Genomic DNA, 24,960 nt, shown 5'->3' on the forward strand with positions numbered 1-24,960 from the left:
GAAAAACTGTTTCTCCATGTGAAAGGAGTAATTCATCTAGGAAGATTTGTAATGAGAAGTCGAGATGTTGTACTGACAACAACTTTCTTGGATGACATAAAAGCTTTGCCAACTACCTATGCAAAGGGAGAATATTTTGGCTTCTTGGAAACCTATGGAACCCACTATAGTAGCTCTGGGTCACTAGGAGGACTCTATGAGCTAATCTATGTTTTGGATAAAGCTTCTATGAACAGGAAAGGTATGCCTAGAAATAGAACTCTGACTTTAAGTGCTGTTTTGACTAATCTCATTATCTCTTTCAGTGGCTAAAGTCTTAAAGAATAGAAACTCCTGTAAACAGCTCCTTTGAGGGAGACCTCCCCTCCCTCATTGGTACCCAAAATACTGTGAAAAGAAGGTTGATTTCCATCTTGAATAAGCTGACTTGGTCATATACTACTCAGCAGCATTACTGAGAGTTGTACTGAATTTTATTGCATCTTAATGTCTGTTAGAAGGTGATGCTGCTTTTAGTGAAACACTACTTAATGGGGTAAAGAAAGTACAGAAAAATGATTTATATAACATATTCATTAATTAGTAAACTGGATCAATTTTTAGGTGACAATTATCTTTCAAAGTATACTTCAGGATTGGAGGGAAAATATTGTTCTACATTGACTCTTAGATGTATGGCAGAAGCAATGTTACCATATGAATCTAAAAACTTGAAGCGAGGATGGAGAATTAGTTTTACTTCAATGATGGCAATTCTCATCACAAGGTGGTTGTTGAACAGGGCCCGTGTTAAACAGGTTTCTGGCCATACCTGAAATCAGGGGGAAGGACCATGGCTGATCATCAATATCTGACATAGGTAGAGAATAAACTGATGTACTACATGGTTACCCTCCTAGCCTAAGGGGTTCATCGAATACTTTTAGAATGAAGTAGATACTATTCTACTAAGTTTTAATCATCTATTTGTGAGAGTGGTTATGGCTAGGTTATCATCTATTTGTGAGAGTGGTTATGGCTAGGTTATAAAATTCCTTAAGGAGGTGATGGATGCCAGCATATCTACTCTCTGCCTTGCTGTTAGTGAGTATATCTCTTAGGGAAGAAAGTGTCACTAAAAGCCACTTTCAATGGCTCTGATGGGGTCAGGTCTCAAGTGAAGAGTAGAATATAACTGATCTTAAAGCTTGACAAAATCCCCATAGTCCATATGTAGCAGGAATATGTGGCCCAGTGGAGAGAAAGAATCACCCAAACACCTCCGTTTGTACGAGGAAAGGGCTTTATTCCAGCCGGCGGAGCTTCGGCAGACAAGTGTTCAAGATGGCTGAGCTCCCTATCAGCTCTGTCCCCGTTCTTTTATAGGACTCACAAGTAGGCAGACAAAGGATCAATCATACTGTCTCCTTATTGGAGGTCTTGAAGCATTAGTGGGATTTACAGAAGGAGCAAGCATTAATTTCAAGGTTCCAGGAAGCTAAGTTTTTACAAATTCTTAAGAGCTCTGTCACCATAGAGAGGGCTTTGCAGGAAGTGTCCTTGAGTTTCTGTGAGAAGCCCTTTTGTCCTTCCAGAACATACTTTTCCTGGGTATCCTCTCTCAAGTAAGTATTCAATGGAAGAAAAAATATGACATGACCAGAACGAACTGCTCTTGATGCCTCAATCTTGTCTTGGGCAGGGAGAGCTTTCCCAGAGGGCAGTCTCTTCCCTGTGTTGTCTCACAGGGCAACACCTGCAGTATGGTGAGGTTTCTATGAGCCCCACTTGGTGGGCTGTGTTGATAAAGATACAAATAAGCGGTGGGCACAAGAGGACTGCAGTTTTGAGTAACTGAAAAATTAGAAGATAAAAGGCTCAGCAAGGGCTATCAGAAGCAAAGCACCCTTATGCTAGGAGTTACTTTGGGATGGGGAGAATTCCATAAGCTGAGTACTTTAATCCCGGATAAGTCAGAGCTTTCCACTTAAATCTATTTAGCCTTTGGCCTTAATAGGGAAGGATGATTAAGTCATCCTAGTACCCATGAAGAGGAGGTCATCTTTCTCACCTCTCCAGTGCCAGTACCTAAAGATCAAGCCATTGAGATGCCTGGTCTTGGGAGTTTCCACTGCTGAGACAGAGAATTTAAATCTTTGGGAATCACCTTGGTATTTTCCCACCTTATCTGCAGAATCAGAGTCCTCATGTTTCTTAAAGATAAGGCTGGAAATCTAGAATTCTGTATTTCTGGCATAGTTTTTCGTTTTTATCCTCCCTCTTCCTTTCCCATGGGAAATTCCACCTAATAATTTTTAATGTCTAATTTCTAACTAATTATGGATGCACAAGATATATTTGTTGGATGAATGAATGACTAAATGCCCCCAAATACCTATTATAGCACTCATTGTGGAACCCTGTGATTAACTTAATTTCTCTCTTTCCTTTTTCATAAAGCATTTTGGCTTCCAGGGCATATAATCACATATTCGTGTGTGTGTGTGTGTGTGTGTGTGTGTGTGTGTGTGTGTGTGAGAGAGAGAGAGAGAGAGAGAGAGAGAGAGAGAAAGGAATGATAAATAAGTGAAAAAATTGATAAGGTCAATGAGCTGAGGTGTAGGCTATTTACCCTTCAAACAGAGGAATTGTTACTTTTTCTAAATCAAAGAGGCAAAGACACTAAATGATGGACTTTGAATAAATATTAGAATTTTGCTTCCTAATAACTATTTGGACATCTATCTATATACCTCAGTGAATCAGCTTCCAAGATTGATTTCTACTAAATTGTATTCATAGGTTCAAAACAAAGTTTTCATGTACATAAGCCATCTGTCCAAAGTGATGAACAGCTTACCTTAATGATGAACTGACTTCCAAAGAGAAACAGGAGATGATGATGCATCTTTTGACCAAATTATGAAGTTGATATAGAGAAGTGCTCAATAGCCAGAAGGCTCTGGAGCCAGAAGGCTCCAGAGCTCCAAGCCTGGCTCACAACTAGCTGAGTAATTAACCATCAGCAGGTACTTAACTGCCTGTGATTCCATATGCTCACATGTAAAATGAGGATAGTAATAATACCTCCTAAGGCCAGTGCAAGAATTAAATTAGTTAATACATACAAAAATGCTTAGAATAATGCCAGGCATGAAATAAGTATTCAATTCATTTCAAACAGCATTGGCCCCCTTCTATGGTATTAGAGATAAAGGACTTTACTATAACCACCATAGTCTGATCTTCATCCCTTTTAACCAAGTGGTAAATGTAATGTGTCCCTTGCCATTAAATTGATAAGCAAAGTTAAAAGGAGTCAACTAGATTCTAAATATGAGGACAAAGCAGAGCAAACATGACCTCGCATTTGAATCATGTCTAAGAATCTAAGTATGTTTCTTAAAAATTGTAATTTATTTTTGATGTGATAGACATAATCTAACGATTTTCAAATAAATACATGAAACAGGTGTTGAACTAAGAGATATAAAAAGATGCCTTGGGTATCATCTGGATTTGTCTCTGGCCTTGTCTGAAATCTCAGCTAAAGCTAACATCAGTAAAACTGATTGTTTAAAGAGGGGTGAAGGTAGAACTGGTAAGTATGGCTTAACTTACTAGGTTTTAAAAAGCTCAGGGGATGGGGGGCCTGTGGCTCAAAGGAGTAGGGTGCCGGCCCCATATGCCAGAGGTGGTGGGTTCAAACCCAGCCCCGACCAAAAACTGCAAAAAATAAAAATAAATAAAAAGCTGGGGGTAGATAGTAATGAGTGCTGCCCTCTCATAATGTCTACCCCCCTTTTTATCTACACTCTTTGTTCAGAAAAACTAAAAGTGCTTAAAATCCCTTTCATCTTTGCAGTGGTTTCTAAACCGTGATAAACGCAGACAGCCCATGGACACATATTCATCAATATCACTACAGTGCAGGTTGTATGGTCACAACTCTAGGGGTGCCTTTCACAGCAGAGTCATTGCAGATTTGAACATTTATCATGGCAAGTGTAGAAGGCCAATGGTAGAAAAATATTTTGAGGAAAAGTTTCCTTTTCTCCTTGTAATTTCAGCAAAGCTTCCAAATGGTTAAGTGGTAATGCTACAAGCATCTGTTGACAAAGGAAAGCGAAGGAAGCCATTTCCCCAACTTAACCTTTCACCTGACTTGAAATCCCTAATCCATCCTTAACATTAAATCAGTGTGTAACCTTTTAAAACATATAAATAGCTTTGGTATAAATAGTATTTCCTATTGTTAACTGTTAGCAGATTTACAAGCATGAGGTAGTGCTGGAGTTCTCAACTTTTACTCTAATCAAAAATACCTGGGAACATTTTTGCACTGGCAGAGTGTCCTCTTCTCTGGGTCAGGTCCTTTAAAACTCTCCAAATCTACTGCCACCAGTAAAGGCGCTAAAGTCCACAGACCGTCTCCTCTCCCACAGCCCGTCCAGGTGTGGGGAGAAAGCCAGAACACTTTTGAAAACACAAGTGTTTGAGACACACCTTTAAAGGTGTCAACTGATAGTGGAGGGGCAGAAGTGGGAAAAAGCCTGATGTTTTTAAAAATACACCAATAAAGATGCAGGCATGCTGAAAACCACTGATGAAGCGAGGTAAAACATGAATTTTCCATCACACGGTATAATTTCTATACTTGGCCTTAAGCTAACTGTGTAATCGTTGGCTGTTCATTCCACCTAAGTTTTTCTCACTCATAAAAATGAGGAAGAATAAAGAGAAATCATCTTGAAATTCCTTTTCAGTTAAACAAATTCACAACTCTAAAAGACTTGTAGAGATTTGCCAAAATTGGCTTAGTCTACGGAGAGACACTAAAGGAAGGATGGGTAGAATTTTGAAGTGGAAAAAAATTTTTTTTCATGTTATTCTTCTTTGTAGTCTTTGATCTTTTTATAATATTAAAATAGTTTAAAGCAAACCTATACAAAATGTAATAATGAAGACATCTACAACAAAAAATATATAGTACACCTCAAAGTCATGTTTTGTGCTCGTGTGTACATGTGTGCACGTGATGAGCTGGGAATTATCAATGTAGCTAGATTATCTGTACCAATTTTATTTTTAAAAGAGATGATTTAAATCTACAATTGGCTACTAATAAAAATCACCCTGACAGAGTTGGGGTGAAGAAATTGCATAAGTATTCTTTATAGTTAAAATTCAATAAATATACTATACTATTCTAAAAGGGCTCAATAAATATTTGTAAATGTCATCTTGGTGACCGACCACAGAACTACAAATGCTTCTTTTTAATTCCTCCTTATCTTCTCAGTAAACATCAGCAAAGAAAACCTCATAGATGATGTTATCTCCCTCATAAGAGGTGGAACCAGAAATTACGCTTATGAACTGAAGGAAAAACTCCTCAGAGAAGCCAGGATTGATGTGACTGACTTTGTCAAATGGGCCTCTTCTGTAAACGATGCTCCAGTACTCATTACTCAAAAAGTAAGAAATGTTTATTTCAAATAGAACATGATGTCATTTTCTTTGTTTTGCTTTTTTAAAAAAGTTTACTCTGTCACCCCAGCTGGATTGCAATGGTGTGATCAACACCTCTCTGCAGTGTTGAAATTCGGGTGTCAAGCAATCCTCTTGCCTCAGCCTCCCTAAGTGCTGGGGTTACAGGTGTGAGCCATTGCATCCAGCCAGCCTTATTTGCCTATGGAATGTCACAGCTGGTTCAGATGAAGAGTCAGCTTCAAATGAAAGAGATGGGAGCCTTCAAACATACTCCCATCTCTTCCCTGGAAAGAGAAGTAGCACAGAGGAAAAGGCAGAGAGCAGAGTCAGAAAACTGAGCTGAGTTCCTGTCTCTGTCTCTCACTAGATGGGTGATGTTTTCTGATTTCTACTACGTCAAATTCTATAGGCCTCTGTGTTTATTCTGAGAATTGAACAAGATTGCTTGTGTGGAGCCCAGACTGGCACAAAATACTAGTGATGGGAGGGATCACTAGTTCCCTCCCATCTCACCTGGGCTGTCTGACACCATCGTGTGGTATCAGACTACCATCTTGAACACAGTAGAATCTCATTTATTATGGATCTTTATGAATGAAATGCTCATGAGTCCAAGAAAATCAGACCAAGAGCCAGTAATTCTTATGGGTGGGAATCGTATTCAGCTTATAAACCCCTCTAGGAGCTCACAGTCCAGTGTTTATTCCTAGGGAAAAATAAATATGTTCTAATTGTAAAGAAATTTATAAATGACAATGTGACTTAGCCTTATCTTTCTTTTCCCATCTGTTAGCTTTGTCTTTTTATCCCCCAAACCATCTAAAAAGGGCATGTGTTTTTCTTTGCTTCTTCTATTGCTGATGCTATTAGGAAGTGTTTTTTCTACTTTTTATGTTTTTACAATTTTCTTCCCTCAAGTCAAATATATCTTTGACTGCTCCCTTTAGTTTGATTAACTTGAGTTATTCTATTTTTTAACTTCAGTTATTCTATTTTTTAATTTTAGTTATTCTATTTTTTGAGTTAATTTGATTGACGTGAGTTGTATTTTATTATCTTTAAAGAGTGAGTGTACCACCAAAGCTATCTCATTTATGTGAGAAAGGAACTCAGAAACTAAAAAAAAATTATAATCTCCTCTTCATTTAGCTTATAGAAATAAAGCCATTCATATTAACATAGGTGCAAATGTATTTGTATATATTTCAATGTTTTGTAATGTTGTATATGTTTCAAATGTTTTGTTCCAAAGTAAGACAAAGAGTGAGGAAAAGCTGATCAAATTAGCACATCTATATATGAAATTAAAATCATAAGAAACCCTTTTTATTTAATTAAATTAAATGTTGCTTAAATTCACTAAATTTATTAAATAAATCTATGTTGGAAGACTGTAAATAAGGAAATAATTAGTAATTTAGTCGAATGTTTACATCTGGATGGACATATTAAGTAGCTTTGGTTTCTCATCTCTGCTAAGCAAGGTCACTGTCTTCATATTCTCTCTGAGGTCTTGGTAATAGTCCAGCATATTCAAGAGCTGATTTTTAAAATCTCAAGTAAATAACCTATCATTTGAAGATTTACTACTAGATTTACTAGAACTATTTAAAGACCTTTCTCAACTCTGTTGGCACAGTCCTGCTGGCTGGATGCAGAATATAGTTTATTCCATATTTAGGAGCAACTATTTACTCTCCCAGATTTTTAGATTGGTAGGAATTCCATCTAAACTATCCACTTACGTTTCTTTCTCATAAATTGGAAGCCTGGCCCTCCCATATCAATGTTCTCCCTAAGGAAATGGCAACTGTATAGTTAGAGGCAGCTGTATAAGCACATAACATATGTGTAATATATCTGTTCTATACTCAAGTAACTATGGTCGTGCTCTATTAAACAGAGCCCATAGCTTTGAGTCTTTCTTTGTGTGCTTCCGCAGACCCCAAACCACTTCTTGGGGAATGTTTTGGCCCAGCTCGAGAATCTTTCCTTGGCCCTTCTCCACGCAGAGAACACAAAGAACATGCTTTTTTTACTAACTTCTGTTGTAGTCTTGAGCCTCTATGGAAGGATATTAATCTCATTGCCAGCTTGCCTAAATGTTAACACAAATGGCTTCACATTTATCTCAATAGAATAGCCGCACTTTGGTTTCCTCGCCTGTGGCTCAGTGAGTAGGTATATTCCCTTCATATACCGAGGGTGGCGGGTTCAAACCCAGCCCTGGCCAAACTGCAACAAAAAAATAGTCGGGCGTTGTGGCCGGTGCCTGTAGTCCCAGCTGCTCGGGAGGCAAGAGCTGGAGGTTGCTGTGAGTCCTGTGACTTCATGACACTCTACCAAGGGTGGTAAAGTGAGACGCTGTCTCTACAAAAAAAAAAAAAAAAAAAAAAAAGGTGAAGTGAAGTGAGAGAAATTGCATATATTTATGAGATATAAAGTTTATGATTTCCTCTAGCACAATAGTGGCAAGATCAGTACAGCTACAATATAGTGTATTGGCTTCTCTAAAGTTTTGTTTTAGCATTACAAGGAACAAGTTATGTAACCCACTGCTTAGTTTACTGAAAGGATGTTATATACTGCCCTGTTCTCTCTGAGACTTATGGGAAACAGTACTCTGAAAAACCTCATGTTGCTTCTCTTGGGAATCCAATGGGTTTTCTGAGATGCTTGGTATCATTAAATTCAGTCATGTCTCACTTGTTGCACTAGAAAAAGTAGACACATTTGTGACCACCTCATGCACTTGGATGGCTCTTCCTGGCATGAATTTTGTTCATTTCTAAGGCTTTTCCTTCCCCTTTGCCTCTTCAATTCTCACTGCTCCTTTCCCCATTTTCCTCAACTACTCTTGCCTATGTGTTATATAAGCTCTTTCTGGACAAACACAGGGTAATACTACAGGAATTAATTAACCTACCATTTTTTGCTCTAGAATATAAGTCTTAGCAGTGATGACCCAGTTGTTGAAAAGCATCAGTGCTTTAAAGGGCTATAGTACCAGGGCTTTGTGAAAATCATTTCTAACTCTCTTATATGGGAATAAAAATAACACTCTATCAACAAACTACATTTGATATATGTAGTTTAATTATTTTGAATGTCTGAAGGAAATCTAAACATACTTAGTATTAGACTGCATTATCAATGTATTTGTATTCTGGCAAATTTTATGGTAGGTTATATAATATCAACTGAAAGTATATCTACAAATGGTAGAAAGAGGAGAGTTAGCTACCACAGGAGAAAACTTAAAACCATTTTTTCACTGAATAGGAGGCCAAAATTCAACAGAAAAAGATATGACTCTCCAGGAAGTACATTTTAACTATCCTTTTTCTCTTGTGGGTTTTTTAAAGAGAGGGGATCTTGCTCTGTTGCTCAGGTTGGCTGTGATTCTCATGGAATTTTTAACTTTAGGGTTTGCGGCTCCTCTAAACTGAGGCCATTGTATGTCCTTCATCTTTATCTCTTTGAACACTGCTCATGCATTTCATCCAGATTTATTCCCTTCATGACTCTTTATTTATGTATCATAGACTCTCTGGCCTTGACTTTCCTTTGAAGGGTAAAACAAGATGAATTTCTTTTTTAAAAAAATCAAAATAGTTCTTTTACCCCATGCCTATGTTGTTTGTGCCAATGTGGCAATGTTAGTAAGAGGTTTCTTTCCTCCAAATAAATATGACATAATTGATGTCTGAATCTCATATACTAATTCATAAATGTCTACACTGATGAACAGTTGGGTTGATTTCATAGAAGTTCTTGGTATATTCTGGATATGAGCTCATATCCTCTTAATGATGTTTTTGGTACTGATGTTCTCCTTTATAGTTTTTATTTTGAAATAATTTTAGACATACAGTAAAATTGTACATGTAGTACAGACAGTAGTATTGCAAAAAATAGTACAGAGAACTCATTTACATCCTTCACCCAATAGCACCTGTTAACAGCTTACATAACCATAATAAAATTATCAACATCAACTAATTAGCCAAAAAATATGTTTTGTTTAAATTTCACAAATTTTTCTTTTAATTTCCTTTTTGTGTTCAAGGATCCAATTTAGGGTTCCACACTACATTTGGCTGTCATGTCCCTCAGGTTCCTCCGATCTATGACAGTTCTTTAATTTCCCTTGTCTTTAATGACCTTGACACTTTTGTTGAGGTTTGGTCAGTTATTGTGTCATCTGTCTCTTAATTTAGGTTTAGAGTAGATTGAAGTTAGGCATTTTTTGGTGAGAATACCATTGAAGTAATGCTTCCTATCATGGTGATGATGTTGACTTTTTTTTTTTTGCAGTTTTTGGCCAGGGCTGGGTTTGAACCTACCACCTCCAGCATATGGGGCTAGCGCCCCGCTCCTTTGAGCCACAGGAGCCATCCAGATGTTGACAATTTTTAAAATTTTGATATAGTCATAATATCTTTCTCGTCATTAAAGTTTGTGCTGTTATGTCCTATTTAAAGTCTTTTCCTAACTGAAAGTCTTGAAGATACTCTTCTATATATTATCTTTCAAAAGCTGTATTGTTTTACATTTAGATCTACAATCAACCTAGAATTGGTGTTTGTGTGCATGTGTCTGTATGTTACAAGTTAAAAGGTGATTTAAAAAAAAAAAAATCGTCCTAGAACATGTTTCATTGTCCTAGAACATTTACTAAAAACACTGGCCTTTCCCCCAAGCTTTTTCAGGATTACTGTTATCATACATCAAGTTCTCACATGTGCATGGGGCTAGTGTTAGATGTTCTACAGATAATACTATACTGTCACAAGTACTGTAACTTTATAAGACTTGAGACACAGAAAAGCCAGGCCTCCCACATTAATCTTCCACAGAAATTTTGGCCAATTTTTAGAATTTTTGCATTTTTAAAAAACAGCTTGACAATTTCAACAAAGAAAAATGATAGATTTCATTCTGAATTGCACTGAATCTATAAATCAACTTGGCAAGAGCTAACATCTTAAAATGATGATTCACTCAATCCATAAGCACCAAATATTCCCCATTTATTTAGCATTCTTGAATTTCTTCAAATTCCTCCTCAACACTTAATACTGTTACTATTTCTGTTAATTTGTTTGTTTAGCCCTTCTTGTTGGCTACATTGACAATATTCTAATTACTAATAGGTATTGTTTTTAGGGATATATTGGGCATTTGGAAGGTAAAGGGCATTTGTTATCTGACAGCTAACATTATACTTAAAAGTAAAATATTGAACTTGTTCTCACTAAAATTAAGAATAAAGAAAAAATATCTACTCTCATCTTTTCTATTTAACATTACTCTTGAAGTCCTAGCCAGTGCAATAAAGCACGAAAAAAATAAAATACATAAGGACTACAAGGAAGAAGTAAAACTATCTGCACATAGCATGACCATTTACTTCAAAAATTCTAAGGAATCTATAAATGTATACTACATCTGTGTATTTATTTCTCCTTGAACTTGAACACATTTTTGCTTTATTTATTTTGAGACTTATTACTAAGAGCAACAAATTTAGAATCATTATATATTTCTAGTCAATTGAAGTGTCCCTCTTTATTTCTAGTAATGTTTTCCACCTTGATTTTTATATTGATCAGATGTCTACTGCAAATATCCTTATGGTAAAATGATTTTTTTTTCTTCTGGGTAAATACCTAGTAATAGGATCAAATGGAAGGTTTACTTTTAGCTCTTTGAGGAGTCTCCATACTTCTCTCCATAGAGGCTGTACTAGTCTGCAATCTCACCAGCAATGTAAGTACTCCCTTCTCTCCACATCCATGCCAGCATCTGTAGCTTAGGGATTTTGTGATATGTACTGTTCTCACAGGGGTTAGGTGATATCTCAAAGTGGTTTTGATTTCATTTCTCTGATGATTAAGAACAATGAGCATTTTTTCATGTGTTTGTCGGCCATTGGTCTGTCTTCTTCAGAGAAGGTTCTGTTCAAGTTTCTTGCCCACTTATAAATGGGATTGTTGCCTCTTTTCTTGTTGATTAGTTTGAATTCTCTGTAGATTCTAGTTATCAGCACTTTGTCAGATTCATAGCATTCAAATATCTTCTCTCATTCTGAAGGTTCTCTGTTTCCTTTAGTTGTTGTACACTTAGCTGTAAAGAAGATTTTTAGCTTGATCATGGCCCGTTTATTTATTTTTGGTGTTGCTAAAATTGCCAAAGGGATATTCTTCATAAATTCTTTTCTCAGGCTGATAGCATCAAGAATTTTTCCCATGTTTTCTTCTAGAATTTTTATTGTTCTATGTTTAAAATTTAAATCTTTTATGCAGAGAGAGTTAATTTTTGTCAGTGTTCAGAGGTGTGGGTCTAGTTTCAATATTCTACATGTGACTAACCCATTTTTCCAGCACCATTTATTAAATAGGGATTCTTTTCTCCAGTGTTTAGTCTCTTATTTTAAAGTTCTGTGCCATGAAAGAGCATCTATGTCTAATAGTTTATTCACTCAAACAGCATTTTAAAGTCACACAATTGAAATTGAATTTTCTTAAATGAAGTGCACATATAAGGTTTTTTGTGGTTTTGTTTGTTTGTTTTTTGAGACAGAGTCTCAAGCTGTCATCCTAGTTAGAGTGCCCTGGTGTCATAGCTCACAGCAACCTCTAACTCTTGGACTCAAGTGATCCTCTTGCCTCAACTTTTCTATTTTTAGTAGAGATGGGGTCTCACTCTTGCTCAGGCTGACCTCAAACTCCTGATCTCAAGCAATCCATCCGCCTTGGCGTCCCAGAGTGCTAAGATTACAGGAGTGAGCCACTGCACCTGTCCATAAGGTTTTTTTTTATATATGTTATAATCCCTTCACTTTAGGAACTTTTTACCCCCAATAGTCACCAAGCTGCACAACACATCTCCTAATAAATATTTATATATTTAACTTATTCTTTATATATAACTAAAATTTTATGTCTTTTGATCACCATCTCCCTAAATTCCCCCTCCCTATTAAAATGTCTGCAATTCTGTACCATATGCCCCAGACAATCTTCTATCTGACTTGATACCTTCAAATCTGAGCTGAATAGTCGTTTCCCCAGGCAAGCCTTCTCAAACTTCCCTGATTCTATTGAAGCAAATATGGAATCTGAGTATACAAAAATTAGTTCATTTACCTCATTTTCTTTAAGTCTAACTAAATTTTACTTTGAGATCCTGTCCCTTCATGCTGCTGGAAAATTAATCTCTCATTTATTTGTTGTATGGAGTTCAGGGAAGTCCTTCTCTGTTGCCTAAAAATAGTAGAAGAATTCTGATACTTCAATCCAAGAAATGGGGATATGATATATGTAAGTCTTTGTTGTAGTCACTTGTTGTAGTCACTTTGTTGTAGTCACTTATTGTTCAGGCACCAATAATTCACTCAGAGTCAAGGAGTTTCAAGCCCTTCATAAAAGGCTTGTTCATGGAAATCATTGACAAGCCTGGATCTCTGATCTTTCATAATAGCGTCCTTGGGGCACTCCACAGGTCCTGCTATGTCTCAAAGTACCCGCTAAAGATTTTTATACACCTCAAGTATGCTTTTCTGCTACTTGAGGTATATAATAATCTCTGTTCCTTTTCTGGAGGAATGTGCTGTCTTAGTGACATTCTTTCCACACTCCTTCTCTCAGCAAAAAAATTCTCAATGAGTTCAGGCTTTAGGGGAGAAAAGCCAAGGAAAAAATTGCCTTCAGGGCTTTCTGGACTTGGCCTTGCACACAGACATCCTCTTAAGTAAGAGATTGCAAGCATCTGGTTACCTTCTGGAAAAGAGAAAGAGGGAAGAAGGCAGCAAAAACACAATTTATAAAGTAATGTTGATAAATTATCAGGTTAAAAGTTTAAATCCCTCTATTTTTCATTTTCAAAGTACAGGTAAAGAGCTGTCCTTGGTAGCACCCAAGCATAGTTTGTATTTTAAACTAATCTATGTGATTATTTTTATTAATTATCAACTCCACAATGTGGCCTCCCTGACAGCAGATAGCATGACCAATTTTAATCACTAATATAATCTTGAAACCTAACATCACATCTGGCAATATGAACATTCAATAAGCTTGTGTTGAATGAATAAATCAACCAATAAACAAAAGTAAAGAGTATTCCATAAACTCCATCAGTAGAAAAAGATGTTTTGTTTTCTTGTTTTGCTAAAATTAAATGTTTTGCTTTCTTGCAGCTATCTCCTATATATAATCTGGTTCCAGTGAAAATAAAAGATGCACACCTAAAGAAACAAAATTTGGAAAGAGCCATTGGAGATTATGTCAATGAATTCAGTGAGAGAAATTGCCACCCATGCAAAAATGGAGGCACTGTGGTTCTTCTGGATGGACAGTGTTTGTGTTCCTGCCCATTCACATTTGAGGGACTGGCCTGCGAAATCACCAAACAAAGACTTTAAGGTGAGAACAATTTATTTAATGTTACTAAGGACAAAAATATGCACTTTGGGGTTGTTTATTTTGAAAACTGCCCCTTGAATTAATTTGTACAAAACGTCTAGATTATTCATGTAAACAGAGGATAAAAAAATAACTAAATAGTTAAAGGAAAAAAATGAGCCTTTATGTGTCATTTTGACATCTTCCATGTACCTCTACATATTTACATAGAATTAGAAATAAATTATAAATCATAATTATTTTATTACTTTTTCATTATAGAAATGGTTACATAAAAAGTTTACAGAAAAATAACATCCAACTACTATCTAGAAATAATAAATGTTAAATACATATATGAGTATGTCATATGTACTTTATATATATTTATATGATATACGGTAAATGTATATGTGTATGTCTGTACATACATAGACATATATACTTCAAAACCTATTTTTAAGAAAAACAATAATAGATCCAATAGAATACTTTGTACCACATTCTCTCTCCTGCAAAAAGACCTGTTGCCATTTCTCTTATATTAAGATACAACTATTTTTGTTAAACTGATGTGTATCTTTGTAGTACATATTTTTGCACTTATATAAAATACGTACATAACAATAAAAATAATTCATAGTGTTTCGTATATTTTTTAATTTATATAAATGATAGTTACTAGATTGTTTTGCATTTTTAATTTTTTAGTATTGAAAAAAATTGAGATTCTGCATCATGTTTTAAAGTTAATCATCAGGAATTATTTTACTATTTATTTACTTATTTATTTATTTTTATTGTTGGGGATTCATTGAGGGTACAAAGAATCTGGTTACATTGATTGCATTTGTTAGGTAAAGTCTCTCTTACAATTGTGTCCTGTCCCAAAGAGATGTGTCATACCCCATGACCTCCCCCCCTTCCTCCCTCCCTCGCCCTGTACTCTCCTTTCACCACTTCCCTCCATGTACTAGGTCATCAATTGTCCTCATATAAGAGTTGAGTACATTGGATTCTTGCTTCTCCATTCTTGAGATTCTTTACTAAGAATAATGTAAAGCAGAACCACTTCCCCCCAGGTTAATACAAAAGATATAAAGTCTCCATCATTTTTAATGGCTGAATGGTATTCCACAGCTTGTTAATCCATTCCTGGGTTGCAGGACATTTAGGCTGTTTCACATTTTGGCAATTTTAAATTGAATTGTGATAAACGGTCTAGTGCAAATGTTCTTATGGTAAAAGGATTTTTTTCTTCTGGGTAGAAGCCCAGGATTGAGCTTGCAGGATCAAATGGGAGGTCTAGTTTGAATTCTTTGAGGATTCTCCATACTTCCTTCCAAAAAGGTTGTATTAGTTTTATTTTACTTTTTATAAGGAGAATGACTTTAGCCATGTTTCTCAATAATATGGTGACAAAGTATGTAAGCTAGGATTTAATTTAGATGTTAAGATAATCCATTTATGAATATATGATAACTCTCTTTCTCATCTATCTGCAGGCATCCTCAAACTTTTTAAACAGGGGGTCAATTCACTGTGCCTCAGACCGTTGGAGGGCCAGACTATAGTTTACAAAAAAAAAACTATGAACAAATTCCTAGGCACACTGCACATATCTTATTCTGAAGTAAAAAAACAAAACGAGAACAAATACAATCACACCGCCTCATGTGGCCCACAGGCCTCAGTTTGAGGACCCCCGAAGAGCATCAATCCAGTGCTTTGCATTCCAAAAAACATGTGTACTATCCAACAATCCATGCTGTTTGATACTTCTGACTTCTACTTTCTACCTACTTCTCTCTGAGTGGAATATTCTGCTATTTTCTCTGTGATTTCTACACTTCTATTTTCTAATTCTTGTATTCAACTGTGTAGTTTATCCTTTTACTGACCTATTGAGAAATAATTTTTCTAAAATTTCTGTTTGGTTCTTTTTTAAGTCTTTTTCTTTCCTAGATCATTGGATTATTTTTCTATTTTTATCTCTTTGGATGCATTAAACACATTTGTATGGACATCTCTTTCATATTGCTCCAGTGTATATCGTTTCTGCAGTCCAATTCTCTGCTAAGTCCAAATCTACCAACTCTCACGGCATATTTTTTTTTCTTCATTACTCAGTGATTTTTTTATTATGGGCTTAGTCTTTGGTGGAAATTACTTTCTGTGGGAATCCTGTCTACCATGGGTAGTGAAAGTATTTGTAGGGTTACTTTGCTTCTTGGGAGGTCCTGTTGTTTTCATCAATTTTTCTTTCTTTCTTTTTTGATTTTAGTTTCTTGCTGTGACCAGCATTCTCATTGGTTTTAAACCAGTTTTTTTTTCCTGTTTTTTTTTGTGTGTGTGCATTTCTTGGTTTGGTTGGGTTCCACATTTTGTGTTTCATGAATAATGAAGGATCAGGTTACCTCCCCCAGTACATAATATTTTCCTAGGTCTCTGGCTATCTTGCAGTTGACTTTTCAGTCTGACCCAGGATGGTCTACTAGTTTCTTGCTGAGACATTAGACCATGGTGAAATCTCTCTTGCTGAGTCTTTACCTCAGAGTAACTCTTCCAGGCTTCCATTTTTCTATGGAAATATTCAGCTTTGGCTTCCAGCTTACATTGAACATACTCCATGATGAGAACAAAAACACCAGTACATCATCTTTCTTTCTCCATGCCATTTACTTAGCCTGGAATGCTCCCAACTTCCTCCTCCCTTAGTTAACCCGACTTCCCTTTCCTTCTTTCACTTTCTGTATTTCTACTCCTTCTAGATCAATAGTTCTCAACCTGGCTGATCATTGGATTTACCTGGTTATCTTCTTCTTCTTCATTTTTTTTTTTTTAAAGAAAATATAAGGTAAAGACAAGAGTAAAACAAAACAGATGTCCATCCCAAGCCAACTAAATCAGATGTGGTAGATCCCACCTGGACATGGTTCATTTTTTTAATCTACTGGTTTTTCTAATTTATAGCCATGGTTAAAACCTCTGTTTTGAACCCAGGCCATTTAGCCTCTCTTTGATAAGATCTTTTCTAATTTCTCCAGGAATCAGTTTCCTATCAATACTCCCTCAGTACCTTCACTCTGCTTTTCCAGCATTAATCAACTTAACTTTCCCTACACACGATGAATAGCCCATCTAGCAAGGAAATGTGCCTTATGTCTTAAACCTCATTCTATTCTCAGCACCTAGAGAGTCTGGCCTGTCATGGTGATATAGGATAAGGGGACAAATACATGGACGGGTGGATAGACCCAAAGTGAAATCCCAGTAATCATTAAGATTTGATACTCTTTTGTTTTCTCTAGGATTGCCACCCCCAACTCCCTACAAAAAAAAAAAAAAAAAGAAAAGAAAAAGTAGAGCTCTTGGTTTCCTTGAGCTCATATGGAAGAAAAAAATACGAGGACCTTCCAGTTTAAGATCCTTCCCCTGGAGATGCTCTTTTTTGCCAAGTTAAAAGCCATGTGGTCCGTGAAAATCCCTCCAACTTCCGAAGTCTCCTCTTCCTTATATCTATAGTGCTTGTTTTCCTTCCTTCCACTCCTATGATGTTTCCATTTTTTATTCCCTAATAAGGAGTCACCAGTGAAATATGCCAGGACTGGTTTCTCCTACAGGCAATGCCAATCTCTTGCTAATAAAACAAAATTAAATTAAAAACAGAATGCTGTTTGAAAAGACTTTAAAGTGATTGCCAAACTACTTAGTATGATTAATATATTCTGCCTGTTCCAATACACATCTGTCCTGGCAGTGTAGCTCTTATTTACATAGTCATGTGTTGTTTGGCTATTTGTTTATACGCGCATACATTCATTTGGCAAATACGCACTGAGCACCTACCACATGCACAGCACTTGGCTGTAATTAGTCTCAGCTCTCCAATTTAACTCTACGTGTCCAAGGGGGAAAGTGTGTTGTATTTGAAACCAAAAAATATTAGTTTACTTAAAAAACATTGAACTCATGGAGATAGAGAATAGAATGATGGTTACCAGAGCCTGGGAGGGGTAGGGGGGAAGGGATAAAGAAGGGATGGTTAATGAGTACAAAAGTACACTTAGGTAGAAAAAAAAAATAAGAGATAGTATTTGGTAGCACAATAGTACAACTGTAAATTATTGCCTCTCTTCAATCATATCTTACCACAAAACAAAACAAAACAAAACACAGTAATGTTACATGGTTCTATTTAATACCTAGCCTCATGAACTGTATAAGGTAAGGCTACCAAACTTAGAAGCTGGCTAACATTAGCTGTATAATTGTATCCATCAGATGACATAATACTTAGGACCTGGGACCTTTTGAATAGGCTTGAGAACTCTAAAATGAGAAAGAAGGTAGAAAGGAAGAATGGAAGGAAGAAAGAAAAAGGGAGGGATGGAGGGAAGGAGGAAAGGAAGAAAGGAAGGAGGAAAGGAAGAAAGGAAGGCATGAAGGAAGGAAGGAAGAAAGAAAGGAAGGAAGGAAGGAAGGGAAATAGACAAAAAATCTCAAAATACAAAAAGAAATGCAAAATCAAAATTAATGTTTAATTAAACATCAACAATATGTATCTTATCAACTTCATTAACTGTTATTATTAATATACATTTCACACATTTATAAATAAATTTTGTTAGTTTTTTCTACTTGGCAGAAATTCTCCAAAATGTATATGATTGCTGAGAGATAACAGTAAATAAATTACTTATAGTCAAACAATTTCAAAAGCAAAAATTTAAGATAATTTTCAAGGTTTTTTTTAACAGAAAAGAATAGTGTTACCAGATATGGGATGCATTTTAATATATTATGTATGATATAGAGATTGTGCTCTAAAAATAAAAGTACCCAGGCCCTTTAGGGTCTTAAATTTGCTGCCGGAACTCAAGAGAAGTTATGTGCCCTGTCCTCTGAAACACTGGGTGAATCAGAAAGAACTAGGATTTGTTAAATACATGTAAATGCTGAATTCCACTCCAACAATCCATTATTGAGAGAGTTTTTAATGGAGAGCCTCTGGCTCAAGGAGGAGTTACTACAGTAACTCCTGAGAATTCCTTCCACCCTTAGGAATTACAAATGTCAAATAATAAAAGAGTTAAACCTTGACCAGACTCCTTCACGGTATTAGGATTTCTCAGAGTGCTTTTTATAATAGGGAAGGACAGGAACACTGGTCCAAGCTCATTGCTGATGGCAGGATCCTCCAACTTCTCACCAGAGTATCTGATAAAACATTTCCAGCAGGGTGCACCATTGAGACATCAGAAACTGCCCAATAGCAAGCAGCACAGAGCAGAAAGTCTGGAGACCTGCAATGAGGGAGAATCATAGAAATTGGGAAAGATGATCATCTCCCAGCTACTAGGCATCACAAGGCTTAGCCTGGACTGTTATTTGGAGAAAGCAGATGTAGGTTAGCCTGGGCAGATGAAATGCATTATAAATGACCGTTCACCCCACATCATCACCAATTGCCGGCAAGGGACAGGAGGAAAAATGTTCCTCTGAAGCCCAAGCCGTACATTCAAATCGTTACATTGAGCTACTATACAAAGGAGCCATTATCAGAAGGACCTAGAAAAGCTAAATGGGACTGATAGGCAAAGACAGCTTCAGGGTCTGGCTATGTTTTTACACTTCTCCCTTTGTATACTCAAAACTCAGGTCACTTATTCATTCTGCTGATCAAAGCAGACAGTCGACATATACCTGTTGACTAATAAATGTTCAAGGAGTGGGCTGGAATTCTCAACCTGGCTTTACACCGCTGTCTCACCTCATGACCCTCTGATTATGTAGTGGGATACAACTACAGAAGTTAGTATTCCAATAGTTATGTGAAAAACAATCCAAAATGGTGTATCAAAGACTAGATTCAATTAGTGAAATTTCCTATGTTTTACAAAATGAAACTGTTTTCACACATGCAACTCATGGAACAGTCCAGCATCTATCTATGTCTCTCTCTGCTGGCCCCCACCTCCTCCTGCCACTCCACCCCCACCTCATGCCCATTACCTGTTACCATGGTAAGAGCAGCAAAATGGCCCAAGAAAAGGGATGGTGTGGCCATTTGGTGGTGGATAAGTTACTAAACCCCAAGCCCTAAAATATGTGCATGTTTAGGGATACGTTGATTCATTGAAATCATTTGGATAAAATCTTGTAACCTAATTGAAAAACAATAAACAATAGCACTTACTGTTTTTCTTATGCAAAGCTATTAAGCCTTTCAAGTATAACTCTAACATTAATGACATTAGACAACCAAGAAGATGGCAGAGTAGCTTAGTACTCTTCTTTAAATAATGGAGGGGTTCAGTGAACAGTCTTAGTCTGTTTCAACTTCTGTAACAAAATATACTAAACTGAATGGTTTACAAACAACAGAAATTTACTTCTTACAGTTCTAGAGTCTAGGAAGTTCAAGATCAAGATGCCAGCAGATTCCATGTCTGGCGAGGGCTCACTTTCTGATGCTCTTTCTTGTGCATCCTCACATAGAGGAAGAGGCAAATGAGCTCTTTCAGGCCCCTTTTATAGGCACACTAATCCCATTCGTGAAGAAGGAGCCTCGCAGAGGGACTCAATCATCATTCCAAGGCTCTACTTCTTGATCTCACACACTGGTGCTTAGGTTTCAACAGGGAACACATTTTGAAAATAGCAAGGAGTTATTTTTTTATTGTGGCAAAATATACATAACATAAAATTTACCAATTTACCCATTTTATAAGAATATATTTCAGTAACATTGAAATATTTTGTTGTACAACCATTTTCAGGAATTTTTTGTGACTCAAACTGAAACTGTACCTATTAAATGTAACTCCCCAATCTCTACTCACCAGGCCTGGTAAACAATAGTCTACCTTATGTCTCTATGAATTTGACTATTTTAGGTACCTCATGTAAGTAGAATCATAGAATATTTGTACTGTTGTACCTGACTTATTTCACTTAGCAAAATGTCATTATTTCTTCTATATTGTAGTGTGTATCAGAATTTAATTGTTTTTAAGGCAGAATAATATCCCATTGTTTATAAATACCATGTTTTTTGTGTCCATCTATTCACTGATGGATATTTGGGTTGCTTCCCCTTCTTGGCTATTGCAAATAATGCTGCTAGGAATGTGGGTGTGCAAGTATCTCCTCGAGGATTTGCTTTCGATTCTGTTTGGTATGTATCTGAAAATGGAGTTACTAATTCATATGTTAATTCTATGCTTAATTTTTTGAAAAATGCCATTCTGTTTTCTACAGTGGTTCTATCATTTTACATTTCCACCAGCAATGCACAAGAGTTCTAACTTCTCCACATCCTGTCCAACACTTATTTTTTTTATAAATAAGATCCATCCTAATGGGAGTGAAGTGACATTTCAGTGCGGTGTTAATTTGCATTTTCCTAATTATTAGTGATTTGAGCATCTTTTCATGTGGTTATTGAATATTTGTATATCTTGTTTGGAGAAATGCCTAGTTAAGTCCTTTACCCATTTTTTTAAAATTAGGTTTTTTGTTTTGTTGTGGTTGATCTGTAGGAGTTCTTTACATATTCTGAATACTAGTCTCCTATCATGCGTATGATTTCCGAGTATTTTCTCCCATTCTGGGGCTTGCCTTTTCACTCTTCTGATAGTGTCCTTTGCTGTACAAAATGATTTTAATATTGATGAAGTCGTATTTACCTTTTTGTTGCTTTTGTCTGTGTTATTCATATTAAAGAAACCATTGGATCCAAATGTCAATATCATGAAGTTTTTTCAAAAAGTTGTATGTTAAGAGTTTTATAGGTTATTAACCCATATGTTTTGGTCTTAATTCATTTTGAGTTGACTTCTTTATACAGTGTAAAGATACGATTCAGGGAACTTCCAGTTCCAAACTGGTGGCACTCTGGCTCCACTCCCCCTCATAGAAAACAAACAAACGAAAAAGCATAAAGCCCTGAAATTATCACTAACTATAACCCAGAACTCAAATATGAGGATGGGCCAGTTCCTGGAGCCACAGAGAAGGGAAAAAAACTCCCAGCAGACAGTAAGAGAATTGGATTTCCATATCCACAACACTCCTGCCTCCAACGTGCCCTACTCCAAGTGTATAAAATTTTTCTCCTAACTCATGATTTCTAAACCGGAAAAAGTGAAATCAAGGTGGGCAACTAATTCCCTATCTCTCACCATATACAAAAGTCACATCAAGACAAATTAAAGACTTGAATCTAAGACTTGAATCTATGAAAATACTAGAAGAAAATAATCTATGAAATAATCTATGAAAATACTAGAAGAAAATGCTCCAAGACATTGATCTGGGCAAGATTTTTTGTGTAAAACCACAAAAACATAGGCAACAAAAGCAAAATATAGATAAATGGGATCACATCAAGCTAAAAACCTCTGCACAGCAAAGTAAACAATTAACAAAGTGAAAAGACAACCTACAGGATGGGAGAAAATATTTGCAAATTGTCCGTCTGACAAGGGATAAATAACCAGAATTTATAAGGAACTCTAATAACTCAATACAAAAAAATCAAATAATCTATTTTTTTAATGTGCCAAGAATATGAACAGGCATTTCTCAAAAGGAAACACAAATGGCCAACAAATATATGAAAAAGTGATCAACATCACTAAACACCAGAAAAATGCAAACAAATCGCATTAAGATATCATCTCACCCCAGTTAGAATAGCTTTTATCAAAAACACAGAGAATAACAGATGCTGGTAATGATGGAAAGAGAGGAACCCTCGTGGGAATGTAAATTACCACAGCCACTATAAGAAAAAGTATGGAGCTTCCTCAAAAAAACTAAAAATAGAGCTACCACATGATTCAGAAATTCCACTGCTTGGTATTTATCCAAAGGAAAGGAAAGAGGTATATGAGAGGTATCTGCACTTCCAACTTTCTTACAGCATGATTTGTAACAGCCAAAATTTGGAATCAAGCTAATGTCCACCGGCAGATGAGTGGACAAAGAAAGGTGGCATATATACACGTGGAATATTATTCAGCTGTAAGGAAATAATGAAATCATACCATTTGCAGCAAGATGAATGGAACTGGAGGTCACTATGTTAAGTGAAATAAGCCAGGCACAGAAAAACAGATACTGCATATTCTCACTCATACATAGGAGCTAAAAAAGTGGATCTCATGAAGTTAGAGAGTAGATTCATAGGTGCCAGAGACTGAGAAAGGCAGGGGAGAGAGGAGGATGAAGAGAGATTGATTAGTGGGTAGAAATACACACTTAGATAGAAGTAAAACCTGGTATTCAATAGGTCAGTAGGTGACTACAATTTACACTAGTCAACTGTACATTTCAAAATATAATGGCTGGAAGAGAAGAATTAAAATGTTACTAGCATAAAGAAAAGATAAATATTTAAGGTAATAGACATCCTGTTACCCTGGTTTGATGATATGAACGTATCATATAACCACATGTATCCCCCAAATATGTTTATTGTATAATAATTTCTTTAAATATTTAATTAAAAAATAAAGTAAGAGTCCAACTTCATTCTTTTGCACATGGATGTCCAGTTTATCCAGCCTAGTTTATGGATCAGTGATTTTTTTTTAAGCCATGTGCTGGTTTCCCAAAATCAATCATTCTAGAAGGGACAAGAGAAAAGGTCTGGATGGCATTGAATCACTTGACTAATTACATTCAATAAATTTGTTTTCATAACCATATTATAGGTACTCCTAAATTCTCCTAGTAGCATTATTAAGTAGTTATATTAATGTCCAAAATGTAGTATAGAATTTAACATAGAAACATTTCTATTCTTTTGACTACAAGGAAGATTGTCGCTAGGTTACATCCAGGTATAAATAATTCTGTATTAGGTCAAATAATTTTGTATGTACATACGCTTCCTGTGTAATGAATTCTAAATTAAGCAAATAGAGTTAAAAAAAAAAAAAAAGACTAGGTTTGAGTAACTTTTCAAATGAAAAGAATAGAATCATTCCAAGGTGGGAAAAAGAGACTGAAGGAAAAGAGTAAAATCTAGAGAGATGTTTTAAATCAATTATTTTTTAAATATTTGTAATTATATTCTAAAAGTACAAAAAGTATGAGGCTTTACCAATATTTATCCTGTACAAAAAACAACAAACACACTAGGAAAATGAATACATTTATACCTGCAGTTAACCGACAGTGGGAAAGGAAAAGATATGGTAGAGTGATCATTTTTCCTTGTGTTATCTTCTCTGGGTCTGTTAAACCTCAAAGCACATCTGTTTCTCTCCCAAACTTTGTGGTCTAACCTTTCTGTTGAGAAAGAAACTGGGAATAAAAAAAGGAAGGAGGGAAAGAAAGAAGGGAAGGAGGGAGGGAGGGAGGGAACAAAAGAGAGTAAAAGAAAGAGATACAGAAAGGAAGGAAGGAAGGAAGGAAAAAAGGAAGGAAGAAAGAACAAAAGGAAAAGATAGAAATATACACTTTTCATGTGGAACATTTTCTTTTATTCATCAAAGGACAAATTATCATTAACAAAATGACAAGAGTAGTAGCCAGCTCCATGAGGATGTGCATCAGTTAAATCTGTCCTGGACACCCAGTGAGGCTCAAGGATCATGACTTGGATTCTGCTTCTGAGACGACTAAGGAAGAAGGAAAAAGGGAAGAGGAAGCCGTGAGACGAAAACAGCACAACCTGACAGATCAGCAGAGCCTCCTGACTTCCCAGGGTCCCAAGGAGAGGGCAGATAATGACCAAAATAATAAAAGAAAATAAGCAAAGTAATATACAAACTAGACTTCTTTTATAAGCTTTGTTCTTTGTCTCTTTGCTCTCTGATTTAATTAGTTTGATAAAAGACTTCTTAAGTAAAGTCCAGATTACTTTTCCACTGTTCTATTTCATCAGTTATTTTGGAGTTCAGTAAACATTTACCTGGGACTATGTTCAGATTGTAAAAACAATTGTTCCCTCTCCTTCTTGAGTCTAAATGCAATTCACCCATCCTATTGAAATGTGGTACGAACTCTACTTCTATCCAAAGGTGAATTAATAAATTATCCCTTCCAGAGCACTGATGTTCTGAAA

General features: G+C 36.0%; 1 protein-coding gene across 3 annotated transcripts in view; it reads left to right on the forward strand.

Annotated features, from left to right (window-relative positions):
- C9 (complement C9) overlaps positions 1-24,657 on the forward strand; it is a 69,578-nt gene extending 44,921 nt beyond the window's left edge. The window contains exons 7-11 of one of the 3 annotated variants that reach the window (XM_053591820.1): positions 1-241; positions 3,452-3,580; positions 5,282-5,457; positions 13,676-13,901; positions 24,389-24,657. In XM_053591820.1, coding sequence (XP_053447795.1) covers positions 1-241; positions 3,452-3,580; positions 5,282-5,457; positions 13,676-13,900 — 771 coding nt within the window. In that variant the 3' untranslated portion in view covers position 13,901; positions 24,389-24,657. Of the gene's footprint in view, positions 242-3,451; positions 3,581-5,281; positions 5,458-13,675; positions 13,902-17,191; positions 17,243-24,388 lie in introns of those variants that run through there. The other 2 variants (XM_053591809.1, XM_053591830.1) reach the window with 2 other exon arrangements.
- Positions 24,658-24,960: the final 303 nt, after the last annotated feature.

The sequence above is a fragment of the Nycticebus coucang genome, chromosome 1 (assembly GCF_027406575.1).
Source record: "Nycticebus coucang isolate mNycCou1 chromosome 1, mNycCou1.pri, whole genome shotgun sequence".
Taxonomy (NCBI): domain Eukaryota; kingdom Metazoa; phylum Chordata; class Mammalia; order Primates; family Lorisidae; genus Nycticebus; species Nycticebus coucang.